The 25,669-nt window shown below is 46.6% G+C and overlaps 2 protein-coding genes across 6 annotated transcripts; both read left to right on the plus strand.

Annotated features, from left to right (window-relative positions):
- Positions 1-53: 53 nt before the first annotated feature.
- Positions 54-12,871, plus strand: zgc:136858 (Indigoidine_A and YeiC_kinase_like domain-containing protein). Of its 3 annotated transcripts, none has more exons than XM_030366213.1 (18): positions 54-110; positions 6,630-6,887; positions 7,184-7,358; positions 7,454-7,565; positions 7,854-7,960; positions 8,093-8,219; positions 8,541-8,661; positions 8,812-8,897; positions 9,485-9,621; positions 9,728-9,787; positions 9,872-9,935; positions 10,055-10,149; positions 10,441-10,569; positions 10,751-10,865; positions 11,255-11,392; positions 11,713-11,885; positions 12,176-12,255; positions 12,539-12,871. In XM_030366213.1, exons 2-18 carry the CDS (start codon positions 6,667-6,669, stop codon positions 12,732-12,734), a joined length of 2,136 nt encoding a protein of 711 aa, XP_030222073.1. In that variant the 5' UTR covers positions 54-110; positions 6,630-6,666; the 3' UTR covers positions 12,735-12,871. The 3 variants fall into 3 exon arrangements, with proteins under 3 accessions (XP_030222073.1, XP_030222070.1, XP_030222071.1); XM_030366210.1 differs by lacking the exon at positions 54-110 and adding an exon at positions 731-886; XM_030366211.1 differs by lacking the exon at positions 54-110 and adding an exon at positions 1,353-1,515.
- Positions 12,872-14,367: 1,496 nt separating this feature from the next.
- cnot4a (CCR4-NOT transcription complex, subunit 4a) lies at positions 14,368-24,351 on the plus strand. Of its 3 annotated transcripts, none has more exons than XM_030366291.1 (13): positions 14,368-14,616; positions 15,627-15,851; positions 16,663-16,860; positions 17,051-17,137; positions 17,283-17,384; positions 17,547-17,672; positions 17,816-17,940; positions 18,045-18,254; positions 18,392-18,449; positions 18,678-18,933; positions 20,532-21,083; positions 21,378-21,620; positions 21,976-24,351. In XM_030366291.1, exons 2-13 carry the CDS (start codon positions 15,678-15,680, stop codon positions 22,377-22,379), a joined length of 2,535 nt encoding a protein of 844 aa, XP_030222151.1. In that variant the 5' UTR covers positions 14,368-14,616; positions 15,627-15,677; the 3' UTR covers positions 22,380-24,351. The 3 variants fall into 3 exon arrangements, with proteins under 3 accessions (XP_030222151.1, XP_030222152.1, XP_030222153.1); XM_030366292.1 differs by having other exon boundaries at positions 15,677-15,851; XM_030366293.1 differs by having other exon boundaries at positions 14,369-14,616; positions 18,048-18,254.
- Positions 24,352-25,669: the final 1,318 nt, after the last annotated feature.

Below are 25,669 nucleotides of genomic sequence, written 5' to 3' on the forward strand. Positions count from 1 at the left end.
GGCGGAGTGTATAGAGTCCCGAGGCTTTATTTAGGCTCTTTGCCTAAATAAACAGGGATTGGTTCAAAGTTCGGCTTTCTGGCCAAAGTGTTCTCGTAACACTGCAGAAGGTAAGCACAGGATTAAAGCATTCAAAGGGTTTATGGGTCCTAAGTTTTAACTTGAAATCTACTATTTTAAGTCAAATTACTTATTACCACATTATTATTAAAGCAGTCTGTTTGACAAAGATTTCTGTATACAACTGAATATGAAAATGTACTCCAGTTGGACTTCTTCAAAGATTGTTTTTGTACTTATGGACATGCACTCTACATGCGCTTATGGATCTGTGATGCCCACTAATGTGTGCCCACATTTGTGTATATTAAGTTTTTATATACTGCACCATTTTATATTATTAAGACACTTTATTTCCTACTAAATTGATATATATATATATATATATACATTTTATATACATTATATAAAAAAATGCATTTAATTTTCCTTGCTGTTGCATTCACTTATAAGTATAATTATTATTTTCCCTTTTTAATTTTTTTTTTTATATACTTTTTCCCTTCCTGAAATCGGTCATGCACTTTTGGTTAGATCCTTCTTCGTACCTCTCCAAATGGACGCCTCACCAGCTCCACCTCTTCGGAGTTTGTCAGTGTGTTGTCCATGCTGTGGAATTTGGAATTTCTCAGAGTGGCCCCAAAAGAGGTTGAGGGGGAGGGGGGCCCGGGGGAGTTAAAATGGGGGTTGCCTCAACCAACCGGGACAGGGCAGAATCCAACAATAGTCAGATGGTTCAATTGGATTTGTTTCCCAAAACGTCAGGAACTGTACCCCGCAGGGCTCTGATATAATAAGGAACAAAGGCTAAAGGCCACACCCTACGGTAAATACGGATACGGACAATTTCGTCCGGTCCCAGAGGTGTTTCGTCCGTCAATGGGTCCGTCGCCTCTGAGCTTACGAATCCGGAGTAGATAGAAAATAGGCGAAAATAGATAGAGTAGTATAAATCTGATATGTATATAATATTGTATTTAGACTTATATTATACTATATACCTGACCTTTTTATTATATTGTTCCCCTGCTTTGGCAATGAGTTGTAACTGGTAATTTAACAACATTTTGACGAGATGATCTGCGGGTTGGTGAGGCGTAGCCTACATGCCGCCATCGCACACTATTTGCAAATTTTTGCCGATTTCGGATGACACAAAGCAAAATCTTTTCTACAGATGTCATGTTTGAGATTGTCGATGCCGTTAATTTGTGTAACGACGGTGACTGCCCTAGAGGATTTCTTTGCGTAACATTCATAACAACGCTGAAACCGGACGGAGGTATGAAGGGTAGTTCCGGAGGCAACTTTTGGGGCGGACGGACGAATTTCGTCAGGATCCGGAGGAATGAATCGGCCTTTAGCCACAGGGCAGCTTGTTTTAACACTACTGCTGCGCACCCCACATGGAGGTGGAATTATGAAAGAAGCCCCTCTGACTGAACGTTAGATGAGGTAGGAATGTGTGTATAGAGTATGGATTGCCGAAGGGGTACACAAAAATAGTTGTTATCAACAGAGGACGGACCGAAAAATAGAATCTTCTGAAGAATAGGGTAAAGCAAGAGATTTGTTTCACAATGTGAGCCTACGTTTTCTAGGGTGCTTGTCTTAACTTGAATGCTTGCCGACACCCCATGCTTGCAGGCATCGGGGGTCTTTGAAAGACACCCCCGTCTGAGGAGAAGCTTCAGAGTAGCTCAGGCAAGCTACTGGTGGCTGTGTGGTTTGTTCCCTCTCACAGCTGAATTAAATCAACTTCAATTATCTGGCATGAAATGAAGTTCCAAGTGTTTTACTATCAGAAGATAAGTCCCAGGGGTCTCATTTATAACCGTTGCGTACGCACAAAACGGGGCTGAAAGTTGCGTACGTGACTTTTCACGCCAAGGTTGTGATCTATAAAAAACCAACTTGACGGGATAATGTGCGCAGCCCTAAGCAAACTCTGACCCATGCGTACGCATGGTTTGGAGGAAAAGGAGAATTGGCGACACAGACGGTGTGGTGGTGAACTGAAGTCAGACCGAAGAATTGCAGAGTGAGAAGAACGATTATGTTTTATCATCGCCCTTCATCAATTTAATTTCAACCCGTATCATGCGTTAAATCCTAATCAGAATAATTTAAGTCCACTGCGTTATTTCTCAGTTATAACTCCAGGAATATCTCCTTAGAATAGAAATAAAAAGAAATTCTCTATATTTAATCCCGTCACTCCATACTGTCCACTGACGGCGCGACTGCATGGAATAAAGCATCCGTCCAACATGTGTCAATAACATAACATTTTTATGTGACACTGTAAACACATAATCAAATGTCAATTAAATCCCAAGTGTGGAAAACCAAGCCACACTCATCACAATCGTTGTCCGTTACTCTTGATGCTTTTCATGACAAATCAGGCATTAAAAAGGGGTTATGTTCAAGAACATTTTACGTGGGTGATTACAAACTGAATATCCAAGGTGTTCTCGGTCAGTCTTATTACCGTGACCCTATAAATGCAGAGGTGAGCGCCGTGGTAATGCTGCACCATATGGAACTTCTGGCGGACCATGCAAATGGCAGGATTCGGAGGCTATTTAGGGACCATAACGATTTATTGGTAGGCTACATAAAAATATGTAACTCTATGTCAGACCACTTCTTTTTTAATTCTGGGACTGTGCGCTCCGAGCTACTGACAGAGTTCACTGCTGCAGCAACATGTTGCCACTCACTCTGCTTTTTGTTGTTGGCGATCCCAATCCCGTGACCGCCGAACAAAACTACCTTTCGGGCCTCCATCTCACCCACAAGTGTCTCCACTTCAATCTCCGTGAAATTTCGCTTTTTTGCTTCTCTCAGTACTTCTGCCATTGTTTCCGACAAGACATAATACTTGCATCTAACTGTACGTCCACACCAGGAGCGACCATAGCGTCAAAGACGCTTTGGTCGCTCACAAAGTTTCGCTGCGAATTTTTCTGTTCGCTTTGGTCGCTCAAGTCGCTCATGACGTACAATTCAATTATGCAGACGCATTTAAAGGAGCCGTATGCGTTTAGTAGGCCCTACAGACAGCCATATCAAATAGTGAACTCTCCCATACACCTTGGCCATATTGCCGAGACGGTTTTGCTTGTTCGATAAAGTGCTTCGACAACAAGTAGGACAGTGATTCCCCCCAATATACAAAAAATCCTAAAATGTAGGCTAATTACAACCGAGAACAAAAAACCCTGCGTGCTGTAGTAGTTAAAATATGTTTCACTGATCTGGATCTGCAAATCATGATCTGCACTCATTCGTCGCATTCAAAACAAATAGACATTAGCGCACATGGCTAATTTGCATAGGCCTGCGTGCACAGGACTGGTTGGCTCCGCAAGGCAAATAATGGAACATATCTATCTATCTAGGCCTTTCTGTCTATCTATCTATCAACGCGTGTCTAGTTTTAATGTGTATTGTGTGTATGTCCAGTCAGACTTGTTCTGTGTGGTCTTGTAGGCTACTGTCCTGTGTGGGACGAACCACCTAAATGGATTCCCGACGATTTGTGTCGTTTGGTATTAATAAAGACTTGACTATCTATCTATCTAGACTATTTAATTAAAAATTATTCACCTCAGGCTCCGTGAATAGTGGGGAATAGAGGGATAAATGACAAGGGATATATCTCTTGTCTTTTATCCCTCTATTCCCCACTATTCACGGAGCCTGAGGTGTGAGCCTCGTCTTGACGATTAGTTTGTTTATGTGACGATTTCAAAAACTTTTTGGGTTTTGTTTAAAGCATGCTACACGCGATTGGTTGGTTAGATTGGTGGCATGTAGAGCAAATTATAATGATTCCCGCTTAAATACGAACGTTCTAGATGTAGCCTATAAATACTCCCGCTTATCATCACTTCATATCCAAACCACTATGGCGTTTCGATCTCTGAACTGAAAAAGGGTGGGTTCGTACAACACCGGGTGCCCAGTTACAGCCGCGATTAATACTTCAGCCGACATTTTGTTCAGTGAGTGAATAAAGGTAGGTAGGAACCAAAGTGCCTGCCGATGTTCCCTGGGATCCACGCAAGCGAAGAGCGTCTACATTCCGATTGGCTGTCAGTGTTTGGCCGCTGAAGCGAATAATAGTCATTTGCATAAAGTTAAAAAGTTTTCAACTTCTTTTTGACGCTCTGGTCGCTCAACTTTGGCCGCTGGTAGCGTTGGTCGCTTTGGTCGCTTTGGTCGCTTTGGTCGCTCTTGCCCATAGAAAGTGAATGACTTCCGGCGATTTGGTCGCTCAATTCGCTTCTGGTGTGGACGGACAGTAAGTCTGTTTTATATGCAGATCGAATTCATGAGGTCATTTGCATTGACCATTTATGGTTAAAAAGGGGCGTATACAGGGCGGAACGTGAAGCTGATTCAGCTGCGCACACACTTGTAGGCACTCTGATTTATAAAGCAAAGATTGCGTACGGTGTGCGCACGCAGGGTTTTATAAATCGGAATATTTTTTGGCGCACGCAAAACTTGGCTTCTGGGCGTACGCACATTTTTAGTAACAATCCCACGCACAGTTTTATAAATGAGACCCCTGGGGTCTCATTTATAAAACTGCGTGGGATCACACACTGAACACACTGCCTACAAGTGTGCGCAGCTGAATCAGCTTCACGTTCCGCCCTGCACACGCCCCTTTTTAACCATAAATAATAAATATTATATTATTATGTAGGCCTATAGAACGTTATAAGACGCCGAGAATTGGCGCGCTGCCAGCCGCTGTTAATACCGTTTATACCGGTAATACCGGTGTTGACACGAGCGTATTACTCGGTGTGAAAAGGTCCACACCGCGGCAACCCTACTGCATAGTGGCAGGGCCGGCCCTGACCAATTTGGCGCCCTAGGCAAGATTTTTGCTGGCGCCCCCTACCCCTTTTGATCGCACAGTAAATTCGACTACCAATGTTCATAAACTCAGAGAAGCTACAAAGCTTTGTCTTTGAGACTCTTTGATTTTAGATAGAAAATTAGACACACAAAACGTATTAAAAACCAAGTAACAAGCAATGAATCATAAATACAATGTGGTATGCACAAAATACTGCAGACGTTAGAACCTTTAATAATTAAACACTTGGCAGTAAAAAAAAAGTCTTGCAAAACAAGTGACAATGAATCACTCATACAATAAGGTATGCACAAAATACTGCAAAGAAATGCATGATGTTTACTAAAGGCATTCATAAGCAAAATAATAGATACAGTTCAGATTCAAATTATTGTCAATACAATTAAATGTAGTATGGTTTATCTAGTTTGGTTCTAACCAGAGATTAAACAAGCACTCAACTGAAGTGTAAAAAAAATACAATAATGTTTTAGGGCTGTGCAGAGGCAGACGGGACGGCAGAACCTGATGCTGTGTCACTGGGAGTGGCACTGAAATATTTTAAAAGTGCATCTGAAGAGAGAAGAGAAGTATATGTGACGACTGCATGTTACATTTTAATAAAATAACAGATGCTTGGTGTGCTATACATGAGACTAATAATGAAAATGTGATGAGATTCATTCAAGTTTATTGTCATTGCAATGCAATCCAGTCTAACCACAGTGCAAAACCAGTAAAGTGCAGTGAAATGATTATATATGTACTGTATATATAGCCTATGAATGATATGTGAAAGCTAAGGTATGAAATATTAACAGTAATACACTTTAACTGCACTTTAACACTGATGTAAACTTTAACAAACATAAACTGTGACACATAAAACCAAATGCTTACAACCACCCTATTACACAGTGGATGGACAACTAAAAGCATTTTAACTGACATACAAGCAGGAAAGACACCTGTAAAAGTTAGGTGTGAACAGGCCTAACGTTAAGTTTCCAAACGTCCCTGATGAATTTAAGGTGGAGTAACATTAACACACGTCGACTCAGCTATTTATTGATTATTAAACAATGTTGGTCCGAAGTAAGCTAGCAAGCTAACACTCTGCTCCAACAACGGTAACTACGATGCATTAAACTATTAATTTCATGCACTTCATCACATTGACGTTACTGTACCTTTACCTTTTTCAAGTTTTTCCTCCTCTTCTTTCCTTCTTTTCCTTCCTTGGGCGCCGGATGGCTTCAGTCTTTTGGACTTAATTCCAATACAGTTTCATTAATCTTTTTCTTCGTCTCGGGGTCACGGTCCGGTCAGATTCAGGCAGCTGGCCTCTTGACCCCGCCCCCCTCAAAGAGGGCAGGTACAGAGCAACGAGCCAGGCAGGCACCCAGAAAAAAGGCTTCTCCATTATTTAATATTCTTTGCTATGACTTTATGTTGCTGTGGGCTTAAATAATATTTCGAAATAATAGTAGTAATGGCACTGGTAAAAAAAAAAGTAGTATATATATATATATATATATATTTTTTTTTTCTCTCCCCATTTTCGGCGCCCCCCGCGGATGACGGCGCCCCTAGCATTTGCCTATACTGCCTTTGCCCAGGGCCGGCTCTGCATAGTGGTATGCTTTTCTCTTCACAGTCGGTGTGTTGTTGTGTCTATGTTTCTCAGGATCTCCCCGGGGTGAGGGAAATCTGACCGATTAGGAATGCTGCAGAAGGTATCCTCACATCTCCTGAGATGTGGAGCGTCTACGCTGCCCATCAGGCGATCACATGCGTACTCTGGGAACCCGACCGGGCTGGGCGCTCTGGGCTCGCTGTTCAGAGTTCACCCGTCGGTCTCTCAGGCACTGGCAGAACACCAGCCGGTGGTTGCCTTGGAGTCCACCATCATCACCCATGGCATGCCCTTTCCACACAACTTGAGGTACAGACACCGCATTACTCAACACCAACAACCATATACATGTGAGCAATACATGATTATAGTATATAACATAGCAGTATTTAGTATATAACGTGTAGTGTATACTTTATGTAAAAAGATATATGTTCTATTTGCTTGTTTATATTCATGTTTCTAGCCGCAAGGTACGAAGAATAATATGTGTATGAGTATGTCATGACCATCGATCTACCTGTCTGTCTGTCAAGCATGAATTTGGTTGTAAAAGTTATGTTAACAGTTGATGGATTAATGCCAGTTCTCTTTGACTGTGCCAGTACTGCCATGGAGGTGGAGTCCCTGGTCCGGGCTCAGGGTGCCATCCCAGCGACGGTTGGGGTGCTCCGGGGCAGGGTCCATGTGGGGCTGTCCTCAGAGGAACTGGAGTACCTGGCCCGCAGTGAGGGGTCCCTCAAAATCTCCCGCCGCGATCTACCCTACGCCATCAGCAAGGTGGGCCCCAAAAACCCTACTGTTGTTCACGCACACAACCCACCGGGCTGTGTTTCTCGTATTTACATATGCTCTTTTGTGTCCCTTTCTGAAAGGGCCTCTCTGGGGGTACCACCGTGTCCGCCACCATGATCGCGGCTCACAGCACTGGGATCCCCGTCTTTGTCACCGGAGGCATCGGTGGAGTCCACCGTGGAGGGGAGCACAGTAAGTGGGTTCAGATCGACAGCTACAGATGCGGCACGTTGGCTCAACCCGCTAGCCCTGTGCTAACCATGTTGTCAATGGTACGCCTTGTCTTGTCACTCAGGTTGAATTCTGACCTGTGCTGTACTGTGCTGGGTCATTGTCACATCTCTCTCTTTCAGCACACTTTTCTGTCCGTCTTCCCTTTCCTATCTATTCCATATTAGCACAAAAGCGATGAAAATGTTAAAAGTAGCATTTCGTTTTGTTATTGGCTATATTATATCAAGAGAGTGCTCCTATTCGCAGGTCTGGATGTCAGTGCCGACCTCACCGAGTTGGGGAGGACTCCCGTTGCTGTGGTCTCCGCTGGGGTCAAGTCCATCCTGGACATCGGCCGCACCCTTGAGTTTCTCGTGAGAATTCATGTTTTATTGGAAATACATGGGTGTTGTTGAAAACATAGTGTTCTGATTCCCATCGCATCAAAAGTACTTTCTGTTTGAGTGTTCTTAATGGAGTCGGTTCGTTTATTGCCACCCCGACAGGAGACCCAGGGTGTGTGTGTCGCCACCTACGGACAGTCCAACAATTTCCCGGCCTTTTTTTCTCCACAAAGTGGATTCACTTCCCCGTATCATGTCCGCGACCCGGAAGAGGCAGCCAAACTAATCGGTATGCCATCATATTTTTTTGATATCCCCTTAGCTTAAATATTTAGCATACATTATCTAGGTGCTTTTATCCACTTAGGGATTTATTTTTGATACATTTCATGAATGAGCAGGTAGGGATGAGGCGTGCACTCGCTCAGCAACACCTACCTAACCACCAAGGTCTGACCCTTGTTGAAATCCTTGAAACCTTGAACCCTGGTTGAGATGTGGTTAGCCAGTGAGTGCATCGTGATCATGATAGGCTCCATGCAGAATTTGAATAAGCATAGAAGAAATCTGTCCTCAAAACCTGAAAACACTCTTGTTTTCCACCCTGAAGAGGGCACGCTGTCCCTGGGGCTCCAGAGCGGCCTGCTCATAGCGGTCCCCATCTGTGAAGAGCACGCAGCGGTAGGCCAGCAGATAGACGACGCGATACAGACCGCTGTAGCCGAGGCCAGGTACGGGGGACATTATTCTTCCATGCAGTTTTATTTGATTTTGATTGTATCTTTACTTTCTGGTTTGGTCAGCGACCTACATTAACACTTTAAAATGAGGAAGATGTTTAAACAAAGTTTTCTGTTTCTGTGTATGATTCATTTCCTTAGTTTCGTAGGGATCAGAGGGAAGGACGTGACGCCGTTTATCCTTCGAAGGGTCAACGAGTTGACTAAAGGAAAGTCCCTCGAAGCTAGTATCCTTATCAAATCCCCTATTGATTTAAGGAGGCACGCAAGCTAGATCTCTCAGTTCCTTACAATAAAATGTCTGTATAAGATTGTAGTATGTAAAGTATTAATTTTCTGCAACTGTGGATTTATGTATAAACATGACAGGCGAGTTGTGCACATGACCAGTAACCTTTCAGGGCTCCAGAGTGCGCCTAATTTGGGCGCACATGCGCCTAGAATTCGGGGTAGTGCGACTGAAAATGTATCTGGTATAATATATATATATATTTTTTTTACAGAGCAGTCTGTTCATAATATTGTAATGACCATGGAAGAGGCAGTGAATGAAGTATTGGTTAGACTATAAACCGTTGGAACACGCAAGACCGGTAACAATAGCAACGCCGGTAAACAAACCCGCGCAGCCAAATCCAGGGGCCTGTACTACGAAGCTCGATTAGAGGGTTAGCGAGGTATGTTGAGCTGAAAGCCTGGGTTAGCTGTACCATGAAAGTCGATCTCTTTAAGCGTCGCTGTATCACAATGGTGACATACGCTCCAGTTACCAACCAGTTAAACCAGTTATCCCCTTAACATGCTGTGCTCAAAGATGTTGCACTCATTCACAACAACGCCAAAGTAGGGAGCCAGATAGCGTGTGAACTGGCAAAACGAAGACACGATAGAAAGAGGAAACAGCCTACAAGCTATCATGTAATGAGTTCTCCAGAGTCCAAGTCTGAAATTGTAAGTAAATCGATATAATTGATGACATCACATTTGTTAATACAATAAAAGTATTTAAAAATACTGACCATTCATGGGGAATTCCTATGGCGCTGTTTTCACACAGGTTGTAATAGGAGGAATAAATGTGGATTTTATTGCCAAGGGAAAAACTGAGGATATTGTGGTAAGTTCACTTTTCTCAAAGCATAACAAATAAATGAAAGGTGCAGTTCTGTTTCATTCAGATCCCTGAGAAATCTTTCTTCAGTTTGGACAGACAAACCCGGGAAATGTGTGTCAGTCCTTTGGTGGCGTAGGCCGGAATATTGCCGGTAAATACTTTTCAATTCAGACTCAAGCATTGTTATCAGCAATTTGAAGAAGATGATTGAATGCATACGTAGCCTTTCCATTTTTTAACCCTTACCCTTTTTGTTGTTGTTGTTGAAAGACATTCTGAGCCGGTTAGGTCGCAGAGTCCTGTTCATCTCAGCTATTGGTTCTGACTCTCACAGCCATGCAGTGCTGAACTACTGTCAACACATGGTAGGATATGACTGACGTGCCTCTCATGTCACTAACTTCACCATCTGAATAATTTGTTTGATGCTTCTAAGGGATGGGCTACAATTTCATATAAACAATACATTTTTTTAAAGGTCTCTATGATCAATTTTGGAATCCAGCATTTGTTTGTGTGTTGTGGCTACTGCTACCATCTCATCATCATCTGTGTAAAAACTGTAATAATAAATACACATCAATGGACATGTTGTGATTAAGGGTATTGCCCACCACTTACACTAATGCTATGGCCTATGCTGCTATTTGACCCAGAACACCAGCGGCATTGCTAGGCTTGCCGACCAGAGGACTGCTACATACTGTGCTGTCATCACTGAGAGTGGCGAGCTTAGCCTTGGGCTGGGCGACATGGACATCCATCAGCAGATCACAGAGCAGTATGTAAGTAGGCTCATCGACCTAGCCTAACCCTAGCCTATACATAACCTAAAGCTAGCCTGTAACTATCCTCCATCGTGCCTACATAACCAACTCAGACTCATTAAATTCCACTTGATCTCTTTGCTCACTCATAAAAAGTATCAACACCTGATTATTGTTACGTTTCTTTCAAACCTCACAGGTTTCTTCATTTGAGGAGCAGCTTTCGTCTGCCTCTCTGGTTTGTCTGGACGGTAACCTCCCTGTGTCCACCATAGACTATGTCTGTGGCCTTGCCAAGGAACTGGCACTCAGCGGTAAGGATCTATAGACGTAGACTGCTGAAACCCCTTATTTTCAGTCATTTTAGCATGCAATAGAGTAGACCCTCTACTATAAAGGCAATAGACTGATCATCACTAGTTTAGTCTTATAGACGCGCCCGATACATAAAAGTAGCAGACCCCTAATTTGTGTTATGAGCAACACCTGTGATTTCTCTATGAAGATGCCTCTGTAAAAAGGGAGAAAGAATACTGAGTGCAATGTCATCCATTGAAGGGTAGGTATTGAGGTGAGCCCTCTTCCTCAGGGTAACCTTCTGATAGACTTGGGACACTTCGGGAACAAGCCAGACTATTGTGCCCAACTGCCCACAGGATCAACCCATTATCAACACCACTGTAACGTGACTGTGGTTTTGCAGTTTGGTACGAGCCAACGGACTCTGTTAAGGCCTCCAAGCCTTTCCAGTCTGAATCCTGGAAGCAGCTGTCCTACTCCTCCCCCAACCTGGCTGAGCTGTGCACCATGAACACAACCCTGGGACTGCAGACACCTGACGGTACAGCGCACACACACACACACACACACACACACACACACACACACACACACACACACACACACACACACACACACACACACACAGACAGAGAGACATATACATGTACGCAAGCACACATTAGCACATACATGCTCACACACACACACACACACACACACACACACACACACACACACACACACACACACACACACACACACACACACACACACACACACACACACACACACTATACTGAGCCACCACACCCACAGGAAGCAAGTCAAGCTTGTCATCAGATGGCATGTGGTTGATGACGCTGTTCGGTTTGGTTGCAGTGTTTCCGAGCTCTCTTGGAGACGTGCTGTCATGTGCGCTGGCTCTCTCACGCCCCCTGTTGGAGCACCTGCACTGTCTCATAGTGACTTTAGGCTCCGACGGAGTGCTGGTGTGCGGCCAGCATGATGGCAACGGGTCGGTCCATCTGCGACCGAGGGTGGAAGGAGAGACGGTAAACATTCTGCCATGTCTTAAACCTCTCACACACTTATTTGGAGAGTCAACATTATGCAGTAACTGTACCATTGTGGTCTGAATTCCCCTTATTCCCTGGCCTGCTTGCTCCCCAAATAGTGTTGCAAACGGTAGTGATCATGAGGGATTAGAGAAGGAGTGAACAAGAGAGGGATTTCAGAGTCGCCCCCCGTCTCTAAAACAAGGGGTTGATGATGAAGGAGAATGATGACGCTGAAGAAGAGGCGGCTTCTAATTTAAGCTGTGTCTGTGTTTTTTCTTCCTCAGCGGGGCCGGTTGTGTGCTGTGCACTATGCGTCACTTCCTGTCAGCGCAGAGATAGTGAACGTCTCTGGAGCGGGAGATAGGTGCAGTTACTCTTAAGCTTCTTCTTGACTATCCATTCCTCTGCCTTTATTGCATATTTAATTATTTCTGAATCTTATTTTCCAATAAATAGCCATATTGTATGTATCTCAGTATCTGAAAAGAATATCTCTCCGAGTCCATATATCTGTGTGAGCTTAGTTACTTAGTAAAGTGTGTGTGTGTGTGTGTGTGTGTGTGTGTGTGTGTGTGTGTGTGTGTGTGTGTGTGTGTGAGCATAACCCGTTAAAAGATACATTTTCCCCATCTTTCCTCGGTCACCAGTCTTGCAGGTAGCATCATGGCGGGGGTCATCCAGGGTCAAGACACTGACAGCTGTGTCCGGATGGGCCTCCAAGCTGCGCGGCTCTCCCTGGCTTCCCAGCACCCTATTGACCCACTGCTTTGCATGGACTCTGTGGACCCTTACAAGACCCTGAGCCAAGCCTGGCCCAAGCCACATTTCTTGTGGATAGATTAAAAACAAAAAGGATTACAGATGGATCAGGGACAGTGGTACATAAATAAAATGGCTTTTGTTACATGTCAGAAGGTGTGCACTGTTAAATAACATGGCCTTATTGCATAAGTACATGATAAATACATTTTCTGGTGTAATATTCTAGTGGATGTCGTAACTTTGTACCAACAACTCTTCACTTTATTACGTTAAATTACTAACCACATTTTCTATCTATGTAGTCTTATCACACGGGTCTTCTCAATGCCGTGGAACGCGCAGTTCACTTGCATGGGCCCTTCACAACTTCCGGCGGTGAATTATATTTGATAATTCACCGTTGCTAAGTATAATTGACTAGCCTGGCTAACGGCAGACCTCATATCAGGCCCTGTCCACACGGAGCCGATTTTTTGGTGAAACCGCATCGTCTTGTGCGTTTCGGCCGACCGTCCAGACGGAGCCGGCAAATCCGGTGCCCGAAACCGCAAATTTCTGAAACCACCCTCGGAGGTGGTTTCGAATCTCGATCCGGACCTATGCGGTTTCGTGTTGGATTCGTGTGGACACCTGAAACGCAAACGATGACGTCAGAGTTGCGTTGCATTTTTTATTTAGTATTTTTTTGTATAATTTTTGTACCTTTTTAAATAAAGCCCCTTGTTAAATGTAATTACTAAGTACATTAAAAAGTATTTCTGCTCAATTTAAAAGGTTGAATCTCCTCTTGACTGAATGTTTGTATACAGCGCGCAGGCTGTATGTGCGAAGGCTTGATGCGCTCCACTTTTTCCTGTGGAGAACCAGCGCCTTTCCTGTGGAGAACCACAGCGTTTCTACAGGTCGATGCGGTTTCGCAATGACTCCGTCTTTACGAAGATATTCCTGAACCGCATAAAACGAAACCGGATCGTTTTCGCCCGTTTCGGCTCCGTGTACACGGGGCCTCAATCTACATTGAGAGGAGGTCTGGGAACCACACATTCATTTTCTCGTATTTGAGGCGTGGTTTACGATTGCCCACAGCCGTTTATTTGGCGCTACGAATGTATCATATGAGTCACTACGTAGGCCATAGTCAATCGTATCAATTATACCATGTGTCGTATATAGAGCGACAGAAATTCGATGAGGAAGAAGACGATGGGTGTGTCGCATAGACGTCTTCGTCGTCTTGATATTATAATAATTGACCGCTGTCAAGGAAATCAAAGGATTATTTGCCTCTAATGACGTCTTTGGTATCACTCCGCAAGTAGTCCGGTAACTTGTCAACCCCAGCGTCTTCGGTTGCTAAGCGACGTCAACGTCTTTGGCGGATTATTTCTCTGCTGTTCAACGCTAAGAATTCTGGTAACAAATAAATTGTAAAAAGACACACCATGTGAAGATATTTTTTCGTTTTGGCAAGTAGCAGTGTAATAAGCAGGATAATGTATGGAACGTCGCCGGTCATTATCGAAAATAAGCCCCTTCAGGGCGAAGCAAGACACCTCCGCTGCGCGTCGGTGTCCTGTACGCCCTGTCGGGGCTCATTTTCCCGATAATGACCGCGTTCATTATCCCTTATTTACCCACATTCAAATGTCAACTCAAACTCCCACAAAGCACCAGTTCCTTTGCGCACGCGCAGTCGTCTCAAATACTTACCCTATTCCCTCCTCCCTATTTTAATGCTAGCTAAGATGGTGGTTTGAGCGTCAACTTGTCTCTACAATATCAGGACCAGAAAGGGGGCAAAACAACCCTGTCGACTTTATAATCAAAACCGAACGATAAACCTAAGATCAACCTAAGTATCTAATCATAGAAAACATTGACATTTCACACATATTGGCTCCAGGTCCCCGCCCAACTGAGTTTGACTCCCTTGAAGTGGAACCCTTAGCTACACACAGACAGGGTAAGTAACGCTCACGTTAGCACTGCTGCTAACTCTGCTGCTCAGCCTTGTTTATTCTCACCACATTCACTTCAGAAACCAGCTGTGTCTCTTGAGGGGGGGCACCACCCACAGGGCCCCCCTCGCCTGTATCTAAACACTGATGTGTTGACAGACACGTCAGGAGTGGACTTGTTCCACAGTGCTAACATAGTTCCTAGCATGCTAGCAGCTCGCTATGGTATGGCTGGGGGGGGGGGGGGGGCGATAGCTTTGGACTGTGCAGGCCTCGTTGTAAGGTTGCCGCTGAACGTCCACTACTACATCTCCACGACAGGCTAGCCAGGGGAGCTAGCCGTGGGTCGTAGCAGCAGAGTTGAAGCCGAGCTGTCACTTGGTATTCACGGCGGGGCGCCTCGGTGCTGTCACACCAAGTTCAAGTGGAGATCTCCTCCTCGCTTCCTCAGGATGACCGGAACGTGACGGTGGTCGTCGTTTAATGTCGCTCGTAACCACTACTGTTTGAATATTTGACCGGCTTTTTATGTACAGTACTAGACTAGCTCATACCGCTTACATCTGTCAGATTGTGTGTTTCAGTGCAGAGGTGAGTGCGAAGTGTAGCTGGTTCCTTCTGTTGCCTCCTTGTACACGACTTCCCCGGTCAGCTGACTACTGAGTATGGCGGTAAACCATTTCTAGACGCGCAGACCCTTGCGGATGTATGACGAGCAACTGTTTACATGCGTGGATGTCATGATGCACAGCGTTGAACACTGTACTTTGCTTGGCACCAAGTATGATTGCTTTATTTTAGATCACGGACGATGTTATGAACAAATCGTAATTTGAAACGACAGCGCTCATGTTGCCATTAGGAAAGCCCCACAAATCCGCAACCTCAGCTTTCTAACTGATGAGTTCAGGGTTATACTGTACATTATTATATGCAACGGTGTCTGTCTGCATCCACTAATATGAAGACAAACTATTGTGCTGCAATGGAATTGATTTATATATATTTATCTCAGCCCTGTGCTGTGGTTCAACACCAACATCGCCCATCCTTGCCGTGCCATAGAATGTCCCACAGCCCCAAGATGAAGGATGACCCCATGGAGTGTCCCCTGTGTATGGAGCCGCTGGAGATCGACGACGTCAACTTCTTCCCCTGCACCTGTGGCTACCAGATCTGCCGCTTCTGCTGGCACCGCATCCGCACCGACGAGAACGGCCTCTGTCCCGCCTGCAGAAAGGTAGGCTGATGACGCGTTCATACGTCTTACATTTACATGTCTTACATTTACATTTAGGGGTTTTTGCTGACGCTTTTATCCAAAGCGACTTGCAGCCATTCAATCACACATTCACACACCGACGCCGGTGACAAGCACGCAGGGCGACAGCCAGCTCGTCAGGCATCTTGCTAAGGGACACCTCGCCACTCTAGCTAGTTAGGAGGAGCCTGGGATCGAACTAGCAACCTTCAGGTTACAAGTCAACCCGCTCTAATAATAATAATAATACATTTTATTTATAACACACTTTATATCAATTCAATGATCTCAAATTGCTTAAACGCTGCTAAAGTGCTCTTCCTCCTGAGATACTGTTGCCCCTTTCGTCGTAGAATACCACACAAACTCAAGTTCATTTTTTTGTAATGGTGGCTTCAGAGGAAATCAAACCCCTCCCTCTGCTGGTGTTTCCCATCCCATGCCCGACCAATTGATCGAGTCGGTTTTTATCACAGACTCAATACAAATGGATTGAAGAGTCCTGCTGTAAAGTGCCGTATGGCCACTTTTGGAAATTGGATCATTTCATTGCACTATTGTCGACGGTGGTAATAATCTATTAGCCTGGGTAAGACGATCCTGAATCATTACATTGGTTCTTTGTTTCTCGTTAGTCATCTTTGCAAACAAGTCTCTTTCTATTGCGCTGCCCATGTGGTGAGCGGGCTGCCAGGTTTGTGGTGGTCGTACACTATGGGCTAGGAAGGAGTGGTGGTACGACTGTGTCGTCGAACCCGTTTTAACTCTGGCGGCCCTGCCGTGTTTTCAGCCGTACCCAGAGGACCCCGCCGTGTACAAGCCCCTCTCACAGGAGGAGATCCAGAGGATCAAGAACGAGAAGAAGCAGAAGCAGAGCGAGAAGAAGCAGAAGGTGACCGAGAACCGCAAGCATCTGGCCAGCGTCCGAGTCGTCCAGAGAAACCTGGTGTTCGTGGTGGGCCTCTCCCAGCGCCTTGCCGACCCTGAGGTGAGCGCCACACCTGTCTTTCGAGCGACCATCAATGTCAGTCATTCTAGTTCTACTCTGCTGAGGACATAGTGTATTGGGGGGGGGGCTCTATGCTTTTTCCGGCGATGGATATCTAACCCGGCTAGATGGTGGAACGCTGTTGTGTTTTTCGATGACTATAACTCGATGTCACTTCCTATGTGTACAGGTTCTTAAAAGGCCCGAGTACTTTGGGAAGTTTGGTAAAATACACAAAGTGGTCATCAACAACAGCACATCTTATGCGGGTTCACAGGTGAGAGGTCGAATGATGATGACACACACACACACACACACACACACACACACACACACACACACACACACACACACACACACACACACACACACACACACACACAGTGTTGGTGACAAAGGCTGAGTCTGTACTGGTTTTGCAGGGGCCTAGTGCCAGTGCTTACGTCACGTACATCCGGTCTGAAGATGCCTTAAGAGCAATACAATGCGTCAACAATGTGGTTGTGGACGGTAGAACGCTGAAGGTGAGCATTAGCATAACTCACGTCTCTCTCGTAAAACTGTTAGCATTCCCTATTGAAGCTCTGGCAGTCATAACTGCATTGTTTAGTTGTATATACAAATGGAAACAATGAGGTCTTTGTCATGTCATCGTATTAACTTATTTGAATGCGTTTCCCTCACAGGCCTCTTTAGGAACCACAAAATACTGTAGTTACTTCCTTAAAAGTATGCAGTGTCCCAAACCAGATTGTATGTATTTACATGAGTTGGGGGATGAGGCAGCCAGCTTTACTAAAGAAGAGATGCAGGTAATGCTCTTACGCATTTGGACTGTGTTGAATTGTCCAGATGTGTTGCCAAAGTGTCTCTGTGCTGCTTCAGACTGTATTTTAAACAAGTCAGAGAAGCATTTTGTCGATTAACAAAATGGGATCTGTTGTATTGTTTTTAGGCGGGAAAGCACCAGGAATATGAGCAGAAACTTCTTCAGGACCTCTATAAAATGAACCCTAGCTTTCTACAATCCCCCATATGTGCAACAGAGAAGTCCAAAAGTAAAGCAAATTCCACTCAAAGGTGGGTGTCGTTTACCTACCTAACTATTTATACAAACTGTTAAGCCTATTTAGTTTTTCACTTTCATGCATTCAGTTTTTCATGAATTTCTTTTTACCTTCCAGCAGAGCCAACAATGGCAATGGAAAGGATGGCTGGCCAACACTGTCGGGGCATAGCAAGCTAGCCAATGGGCTTTCAGAAGACCGCAAGTCCCCGCCCCTTTTAGACTATTTAGATCAGGAGGTTCTTGCGGCAGATGGGTTAGACACTACAGACGGGCCGGGCCACGGCAGCGCTATCTCTCCCTTCTCCTCCAACTGCGACAGTAACAGGTACAGATCATCACTGCGGTGAACGTTTTGGCATCTTTGTCGGATTATCGTCATCGTTATCGGGTTCTTCTTTTCTAAAGCATATTCGTCTCTCTGTGTGTGTGTGTGTGTGTGTGTGTGTGTCTGTGTCTCTACAGTCCCAGTGAAAAGCCTCCAGAACCAATGAGTATAGTGAACGGAGAGACTTTACAACAGGTAGAAACACACCAAAAAAAAAAAATCAGATTACATGCACCATGCGCTGGTAAAACCCTGCAAGACACCGTGAAACCATCTCACATCCCCATGAACAGCCCTCCTCTTATTCTACTGTATTTTATTTATTTTTTTAAGCACAGAAAAAACATCCTGTATGAGTGTGTGACGAATAAAACCCCTTTTGACTCTTGAATCTCCTCCCACCGCCCCCTCCTCCCGTCCCAGATGGCGTGCAGCGACTCCCCGTCCCCCCCGCCAGGCCTGTCCAAGCCGGGCCTGGTGGTGCCCGTGAGCGTGGCGGACATGGCCGCCCGCTCGCCCTTCGAGGGCGCGGCCGCCGAGTCCCAGTCGCTCTTCTCCGACAACAGCAACTTCCGCCACCCCAACCCCCTCCCGGCCGGCCTGCCCCCCTTCCCCAGCTCCCCCCGCAGCAGCGCCGACTGGCCCATGACCCCCGAACCACAGAGCCTCTTTGCCTCAGGTGAGCCGGCCCGCTGACCGCGGGGCTTCTGTAGGCCGGTGTTGGGGCCCCCAGCTGTCGACTCTAGGTGTACCGCTCTTTGTCGCCGTGGGCTTTCGCGGACCACCCTGTCTGCAAATATAAGTCCCCTTGTCCCCTTAAATATAGTTGAGAACACGTGTATGGGTTCAGCAAAAAGAAAGACTTCCCCGTTGGAAACGGTTGAAAGAAAGTAGGCAATGCTACTTATCTTTGCCATCAATGGAAAACATAAAAAAATATATATATCATGAGCCATATTTGCAGAACAATATTTTCTTATATATTTATTCCCAGTCATCCGTTATTTTTGCTATCATTGTAAGGTCTTTTCAAGAAAACGATCCCATGTTCCACCTGCCTGCAGTACCCTCGCTCACCACTGTTTGAGAAACACTGCTGCTGTGAGCTCTCAAGGATATTTGATATCGTCATGTGTTTTTGTTAATCTTCAAAGTCGACCCAGTGACATTGTCAAGACAAGGTGATCATGTTGTCGCACGGTTTCCCCGGAGCGATCTGATTGGTCTACTGCTTGATTTACAACAATGTTTACCACTATCTTGTGACCTATGAGTCACTTAATGCGTTGCGGCTGATGTCATGTTGTAAACATGAGGTGGGGCCTTCCTGGGTACAAACTACAGGTGCCTGCCTTTACCCTGCTGCGGTTTGCAAAAACAGCAAATGATGACGGTGACTTTCACAGCCATCAGCAGTTTGTTGACTTTTGCAGTAATAGACAGTTAATTTAAGTAGTTGTAGTCGGCAGTAGTTGACAAAGGCCTAGACGTAGGCCTAGCTTAACATGCACACACTACCACTCTATTTATTTATATATAGGATTTGAAAGCGTGGGGAAAGAACGTTTTTGTTATGCATGTATTTAGAGAAGTTTGACAGTGCTTTTTGTAGTTTGAAGCTTTGTATGAGTAAAGTTCGAGATGGGATGTTTTCAGTTTTCAATTCCCCTGCTGAATGTGAAATATATGCATGAGGATTTCATGAAATTACAAATTTGACAATGGTTCATGCGCATAACATGTCTTCTAGGAAGTCGATTTTTATTGCCCTCCAGTGAGGAAATGTGTTGCCACATTAGAACTTAATTAAGTTCATACAAACAGCCCAGTAGACATCAGGAGATCCAAGTTGAACACTTCCTGAAAGCATATCCCTGTACCTTTTTCAGTCCTGTGGTGCTTAGATCTGATATATTTAGCCACAGCCCTGATCAGGTGTCTAAAATCAACAACATGATGACGTCTGTTTACATACTATACACATGCACATCCATCTCCCTTAATGGTTGCATGGAACACAGGGCTGTTGCTGAGCTTGGTTAATACTAGGTGGACAAACAATTTCCCTACACTAAGCACTTGTCCTTTTGGGTAGAGATCCACGCTTTTACTCCGGCTTGGTCCGTTTATAAATAGCCGTGTGGAGGTGATGTAATAATACCTTCTCATGTTCATGTGGACCTGTATGGCTTTGTCTCCTCCTCCTCCTCCTCCTCCTCCTCCTCCTCCTCCTCCTCCTCCTCCTCCTCCTCCTCCTCCTCCTCCTCCTCCTCTCAGATACGATACCCGTGTCCTCCTCCACGGACTGGCAGGCGGCCTTCGGCTTCGGCTCCTCCTCAAAGCAGCCGCAGGACGACGACCTGGGCTTCGACCCCTTCGACGTCACCCGCAAGGCCCTGGCCGACCTCATCGAGAAGGAGCTGTCTGTTCAGGACCAGGGCCCCCTCTCCCCGGGGCCCCAGAGCCACGGCCTGCTGCCCCCGCACCTCAACAACCACCACCACCACCACCACCAACACCCCCCCCACCACCACCAACCCTCCCCCTCCGCCTCGGCCTCCCTCCACCACTTCCCCATGGGCCCGCCGCGCCTCTCCCAGCTCCACCACAGAACCATCTACAGCTCCTTCAGCTTCCCCGGGAGCCAGGGCAGCCCCGCCGGCCAGCCCCAGCCGTCCTCCAGGCACCCCTGGATGGCGGGCCTCCCCGCCGCGCGCAATAACCTCGCACACTTGAACCACTCGGCCAGCACTGCCTCACACAGTAACTTCCTCGACCTCAACCTGCCCCGTCAGCACAGCACAGGACTGGGAGGAATCCCCATCTCAGGTACTCTCCCCTTTCAGCCCGCCTGTTCGACCTGCATCCGCAGACAAATTAACTAGCGCTGTATCGGGTAATGTGCGCCCGTGTCGCGTCCGGGCGCAGGGAGTATTAGATTGCCAAACATGGGTTACCGCCTTGCCGGTAATGAAAGGGATACTTGCTTGTGTGTGCTGTTTTTTTGTTTTTGTTTTGACCTTGCCTCAGAGCTGCAGTTCCGCCCCCAGCCACCGGCAGTGGGTCTAGACAACACGATCGTGTCTCACTCGGTGTCTTGTCCCTCCCTCTCTCTGTCCTCAGAGAACAGCAGCTCTATAGACGGACTAAACGTCAAGGAGTGGCAGGACGGCCTGAGAGCACTCCTGCCCAACATCAACATCAACTTCGGGGGGCTGCCCAACTCCTCGTCCTCCTCGTCCTCCTCGTCCTCGTCCTCCTCCAACAGTGTTAACCACATCGGTGGGCCGGCAGGGCCCGCGGGCATCTCCCACAGCCTCAGCTGGGACGGCACGTCCAGCTGGATGGACCCTGCCATCATCAAAGGTGAGGGCCGCGCCCGCCGCTGCTCTGGGGGGTCTCTGGGTGCAGGGCTGCTTGTTTTCAGTGAGGTCGAGATGCAGTTTTAGAACGGGTGTCGAGTGCCTCGGGGATATCTGTGACGTATCCTGTGATTATGGTGATAATATATATATATCTTTTGTCACATGTTTACATTTATGTCTTAAATTTTAAGTTTTTCATTCAATCGCTTTTTTGACGATGCAAGTAATGCAGGGAAAAGTATTGTAATACTAGCACGATTTGTAAATATTTTTGCTTCTTAATGACTCCACAACTCTTCCATGTCCTCCCCCCCTCCCCCCCTCCCCCCCCTCCCTCCCTCCCTCCCTCCCTCCAGGTATCCCTGCCTCGGCAGGGAACGGCTCCGACAGCCTCCCGGACGACAACCCCCCGCACTGGCTCAAGTCCCTGCAGGCGCTCACGGAGATGGACGGGCCGCCCAGCTCGGCCTCCGCCCAGCCCCTCCGCAGCGGCCTTCTGGACGGCCTCAACCACCACCACCACAACCCCCACCACCCCCACCCCCTCCAACAACACCCCCACCCCCACCACCACCACCACCAGAACCACCTGCCCCTCCACCACAGAGCTGCCGGCGGCTGGGCCCCCTACCTGCCCTCTGCCACGGCCAGCCCAGGCAGCCAGTTCCACTCCCCACCCCCGGGCTTCCAGACGGCCTTCAGACCCGCGGGCCAGCCCAACACAGAGCTGCTACAGAGTGCCGCTGTGGACCGCCACTGATCACAGACTACAGCAGATTACCCCCCCCAAACCCATCCACACACCACCATATACGTCCCCCCCCCCCTAACCCCAGCCTCCCCGCCCTCGTGACGCAATACACACACACACACACACACACACACACACACACACACACACACACACACACACACACACACACACACACACACACACACACACACACACACAGACACAGAGATGCACCGTAGTGCATATTACCGCAGTGATTTAACAGAAATAACAACATGCTCTTTACTTTAATTTCCTCATTCCTCCTTGTTTTGTTTGTCCAGCCGTGAGGCCTGTCCGGGCTTCTTTGTTTGTTTTGGGGACGCGTGAGTTACTGATATGCTTGTGTCGGCTCCCGCCAGCTCTCTTTACACCCCCAGCTAGTGCTGGGGCGAGGGGGAGTGGGGGCGAGGTGGAAAACTACAGGTTAATATCGCTAACCGACTTGAAAGAGCACTAATAGAAGTTGTAGCAGAGAGAGAGTGAGCGAAAGAGAGAGAGAAAGAGGGCGTGCACCAGCAGGCGGTGACGAGAGAGTGCACGTAAGAGTTGTCTGGTCAATGAAGAAGCTGAACTAGGCTGCGACCGGAGCTCTATGAGAGTAAGTAACGACTAAGCATGAACAAAGAGTAAGTTTTTCCGAAAGTTTTAAAAAAAAGAGTCACGACGACGTGTGAGGAATGAAGCAAGCTGTGAAATCTTCTCTTGAAGCTTTGCCCCAAAGACCCTCGCACTGCCTACTGTAACGAGCGACTGTGAAACATTTCACTGCACCCCCTCCCCCCCCAAACCACTGCCCCTTTGCAGACCTGATCGTTATGTTCAGGGCGCGAGTGAGGGAGAGAAAGACAACTAGTTTGCACTTAGCCTTCTCTTAATTTTCAGCATTTATTCTTTATTTTTTTAAATGTTCAAAGCAAAGTAGGGGAGGGGCCGGCGATGCTGCTGAGCGCAGCTCACAAAGTGAACGGGGAGTCAAGGGCCACAGGCTATGCACAGGCTCCCTGTGTGGCAGGGACCCTCGTGCGAGGGTCCCCCGCCCCCCCTACTGCCTTCCCCGGTCGGAGGGAAGAGACGTGTTATTGCTGAACCTCTGTATCAGAGGGTGGAGCGTTGCCCGGCGCTGGGCAGAGCCAGGGCATCGGAGGAGAGCGTAGAGATAACGACTGACACCCCGAACACTAGGGCCGGACTAGAGCGCCGGCGGGTGCCACTGTGTGGGGCCCGCCGTACCGAGTCACCGGCCCTTACTACTAGGGAACGGTCACCAGAAGATACAGGAGGGAGGACTAGACGGATGAGAATGTGACGGATGTACTAGAGACGATACTAAGGAGGATAGCAATAGAGTGAACATGTAAATCCCCTCCCTGCCTCCCATCGTCCCTTTCTTTTGTCCCACCCACAAGTGCTTACACGAGGCCTTACAAAGAACAGATGAGAGAAATGTGCTCGTGGGACTGGAAGCTTTGTTTATATATCTATGTGTAAATAGATATATGATGAGCTCCATGATTGTGAAAAAAAATTGATATTATGCACTTATTGAGGTTGGAAAATGTGGAATAATGTGTGTAACTTTGGTAAATGTATGCGACCCAAAGCAAGGTGCTTTACGACATAAAGTACTGTAGTAGTATCCCAAGGAGCTCTCGGGCGTGGAGAAACTAACCTCCAACGGGGTATTATTTTACTTTCAAAGTCTTAACTGTTCCCCATATTTTCTCTTGTCTCTCTCTCTCTCTTACCTGCTGCTCCCCCAGTCTGTTCCCTGTCCTGTCTCCCATCTAAACAGTATTCACAAGATCCACAACCCCATCCAGGAGAGAACCAACAAACAGTCATGCTATGGGATTTAAGATAATGTTGAGGAAAAATCAATTTAAGGTATATGAAATTCAAGTGTCCACTGCAGGTCTGGTTAAAGAAAACAAACCTTAAATAAATGAGAAAAAAAGCATTTTGGTGTTGGAATTTTGTCTTAATCTCAATCGGTTGTCCATCCGTTTGTTGATAAATATATTTTACTAAGGACACATTGCATTCCATTACAACTGCCCCAGGTGGACCAACGAGGTTCAAACTTGCGTGTACTTCTGGCTTCGTCCCCTAGGTGGCGGAGGAATCAACATCACTAACGGTGATAAAACTGCAGTGCACCCTTGTAGTTCACGCAAGGTTACAGGGAACGCTTTCCCTGACACTCGTTTTTATTTATTATTAGGTTATCCCTGACGCCTGTATCACATTTTTCACTCTGCCCCTGGGAACAAGATTGATGCACGCCATCAGCACCTTCAAAACACACAGCATGTCAATATAAAAACTAGTACAATTTACATTTCCTCCCCCCAACCCCCCCCCCCCCCCCCCCCCCCCCCAACCCCTCTTCACCACATTCCCTGGCTGTAAGTCAAAGTGATACAAGAGTATGCGGCGCATGCGGGACTGCAAACTTGCAGCACTGCGCCGTCCATGCCAATGCAGCATACCTGCAGCGGGGGGTGGGGGGGGGGGGGGGGGAGACAACATAGTGTCCTTCAGACCCCCCCTGATGGACGTGAGGCGTGTCGGTCTCCAGACGCAGGCCCACTTTAGCATCCCTGAGCTTTATATCGGTGTCCTTTTTCGCAGAGTCGCTTCCCCCCCTTTTCCAGGATAAAGGAAACCGTGTCACTACTAGTGAACTTTGTGCAATGTGCCGTGAAGGAATATCTTAATCACACTAATGTCATCAGTATTCCTCACAGTAACCACTCAAAATCCGGTGTCTTAATCTGGAATCCAAGGTGTGATGATTATATGTCCAAATCCTTAATGTGGATCAAGTGTTCATAAATTATGTGGACTGGAAATCTCTTCATCCAATGTGACTGATTAAGTTAATTATTAATATTATTAATGCCAAAGTTACTTAAAAACCTCTCCATTATCTTTCAGAACCTTTTCAAGTAGGCCTGCTCAACCACAGAGTTGTTTGTGTTATACGTAATACCATCCAGCCCCATGGAATTGAAGAAGCTATTTTTCATCTGCTCCTATGGACTAGTCGAACATAGCTTCTGGTACGTTCTCTTTGAGCGTGACCTTTCAGCAAACCACAGAGGTGGGATGTGAGGGAGAGGAGGATGAAGAGAAGGAGTAAAATATCCTGGATCTATGGTGTGTTTCCTGGGAGGGGGGGAGGAGGAGGAGGAGGAGGAGGGAGACAGTGATGCTAGTGTTGCAGAGCGCTTGGAGCTGTTCAGATCTAGACCAAAAACAAAACAGCATTGGTT

The sequence above is a fragment of the Gadus morhua genome, chromosome 9, assembly GCF_902167405.1.
Source record: "Gadus morhua chromosome 9, gadMor3.0, whole genome shotgun sequence".
Taxonomy (NCBI): domain Eukaryota; kingdom Metazoa; phylum Chordata; class Actinopteri; order Gadiformes; family Gadidae; genus Gadus; species Gadus morhua.

What these genes read in the sequence shown, in the direction of transcription:
- zgc:136858 (XM_030366213.1), top strand. Translation starts at nt 6,667, where the DNA reads ATGCTGCAGAAGGTATCCTCACATCTCCTGAGATGTGGAGCGTCTACG. An exon ending in CGTAGGCCGGAATATTGCCG is followed by an intron (nt 9,936 to 10,054) that starts GTAAATACTTTT and finishes TGTTGTTGAAAG; the next exon opens with ACATTCTGAGCCGGTTAGGT. An exon ending in GGGACTGCAGACACCTGACG is followed by an intron (nt 11,393 to 11,712) that starts GTACAGCGCACA and finishes GTTTGGTTGCAG; the next exon opens with TGTTTCCGAGCTCTCTTGGA.
- cnot4a (XM_030366291.1), top strand. Translation starts at nt 15,678, where the DNA reads ATGTCCCACAGCCCCAAGATGAAGGATGACCCCATGGAGTGTCCCCTG. An exon ending in CATCTTATGCGGGTTCACAG is followed by an intron (nt 17,138 to 17,282) that starts GTGAGAGGTCGA and finishes CTGGTTTTGCAG; the next exon opens with GGGCCTAGTGCCAGTGCTTA. An exon ending in ACGGAGAGACTTTACAACAG is followed by an intron (nt 18,450 to 18,677) that starts GTAGAAACACAC and finishes CTCCCGTCCCAG; the next exon opens with ATGGCGTGCAGCGACTCCCC.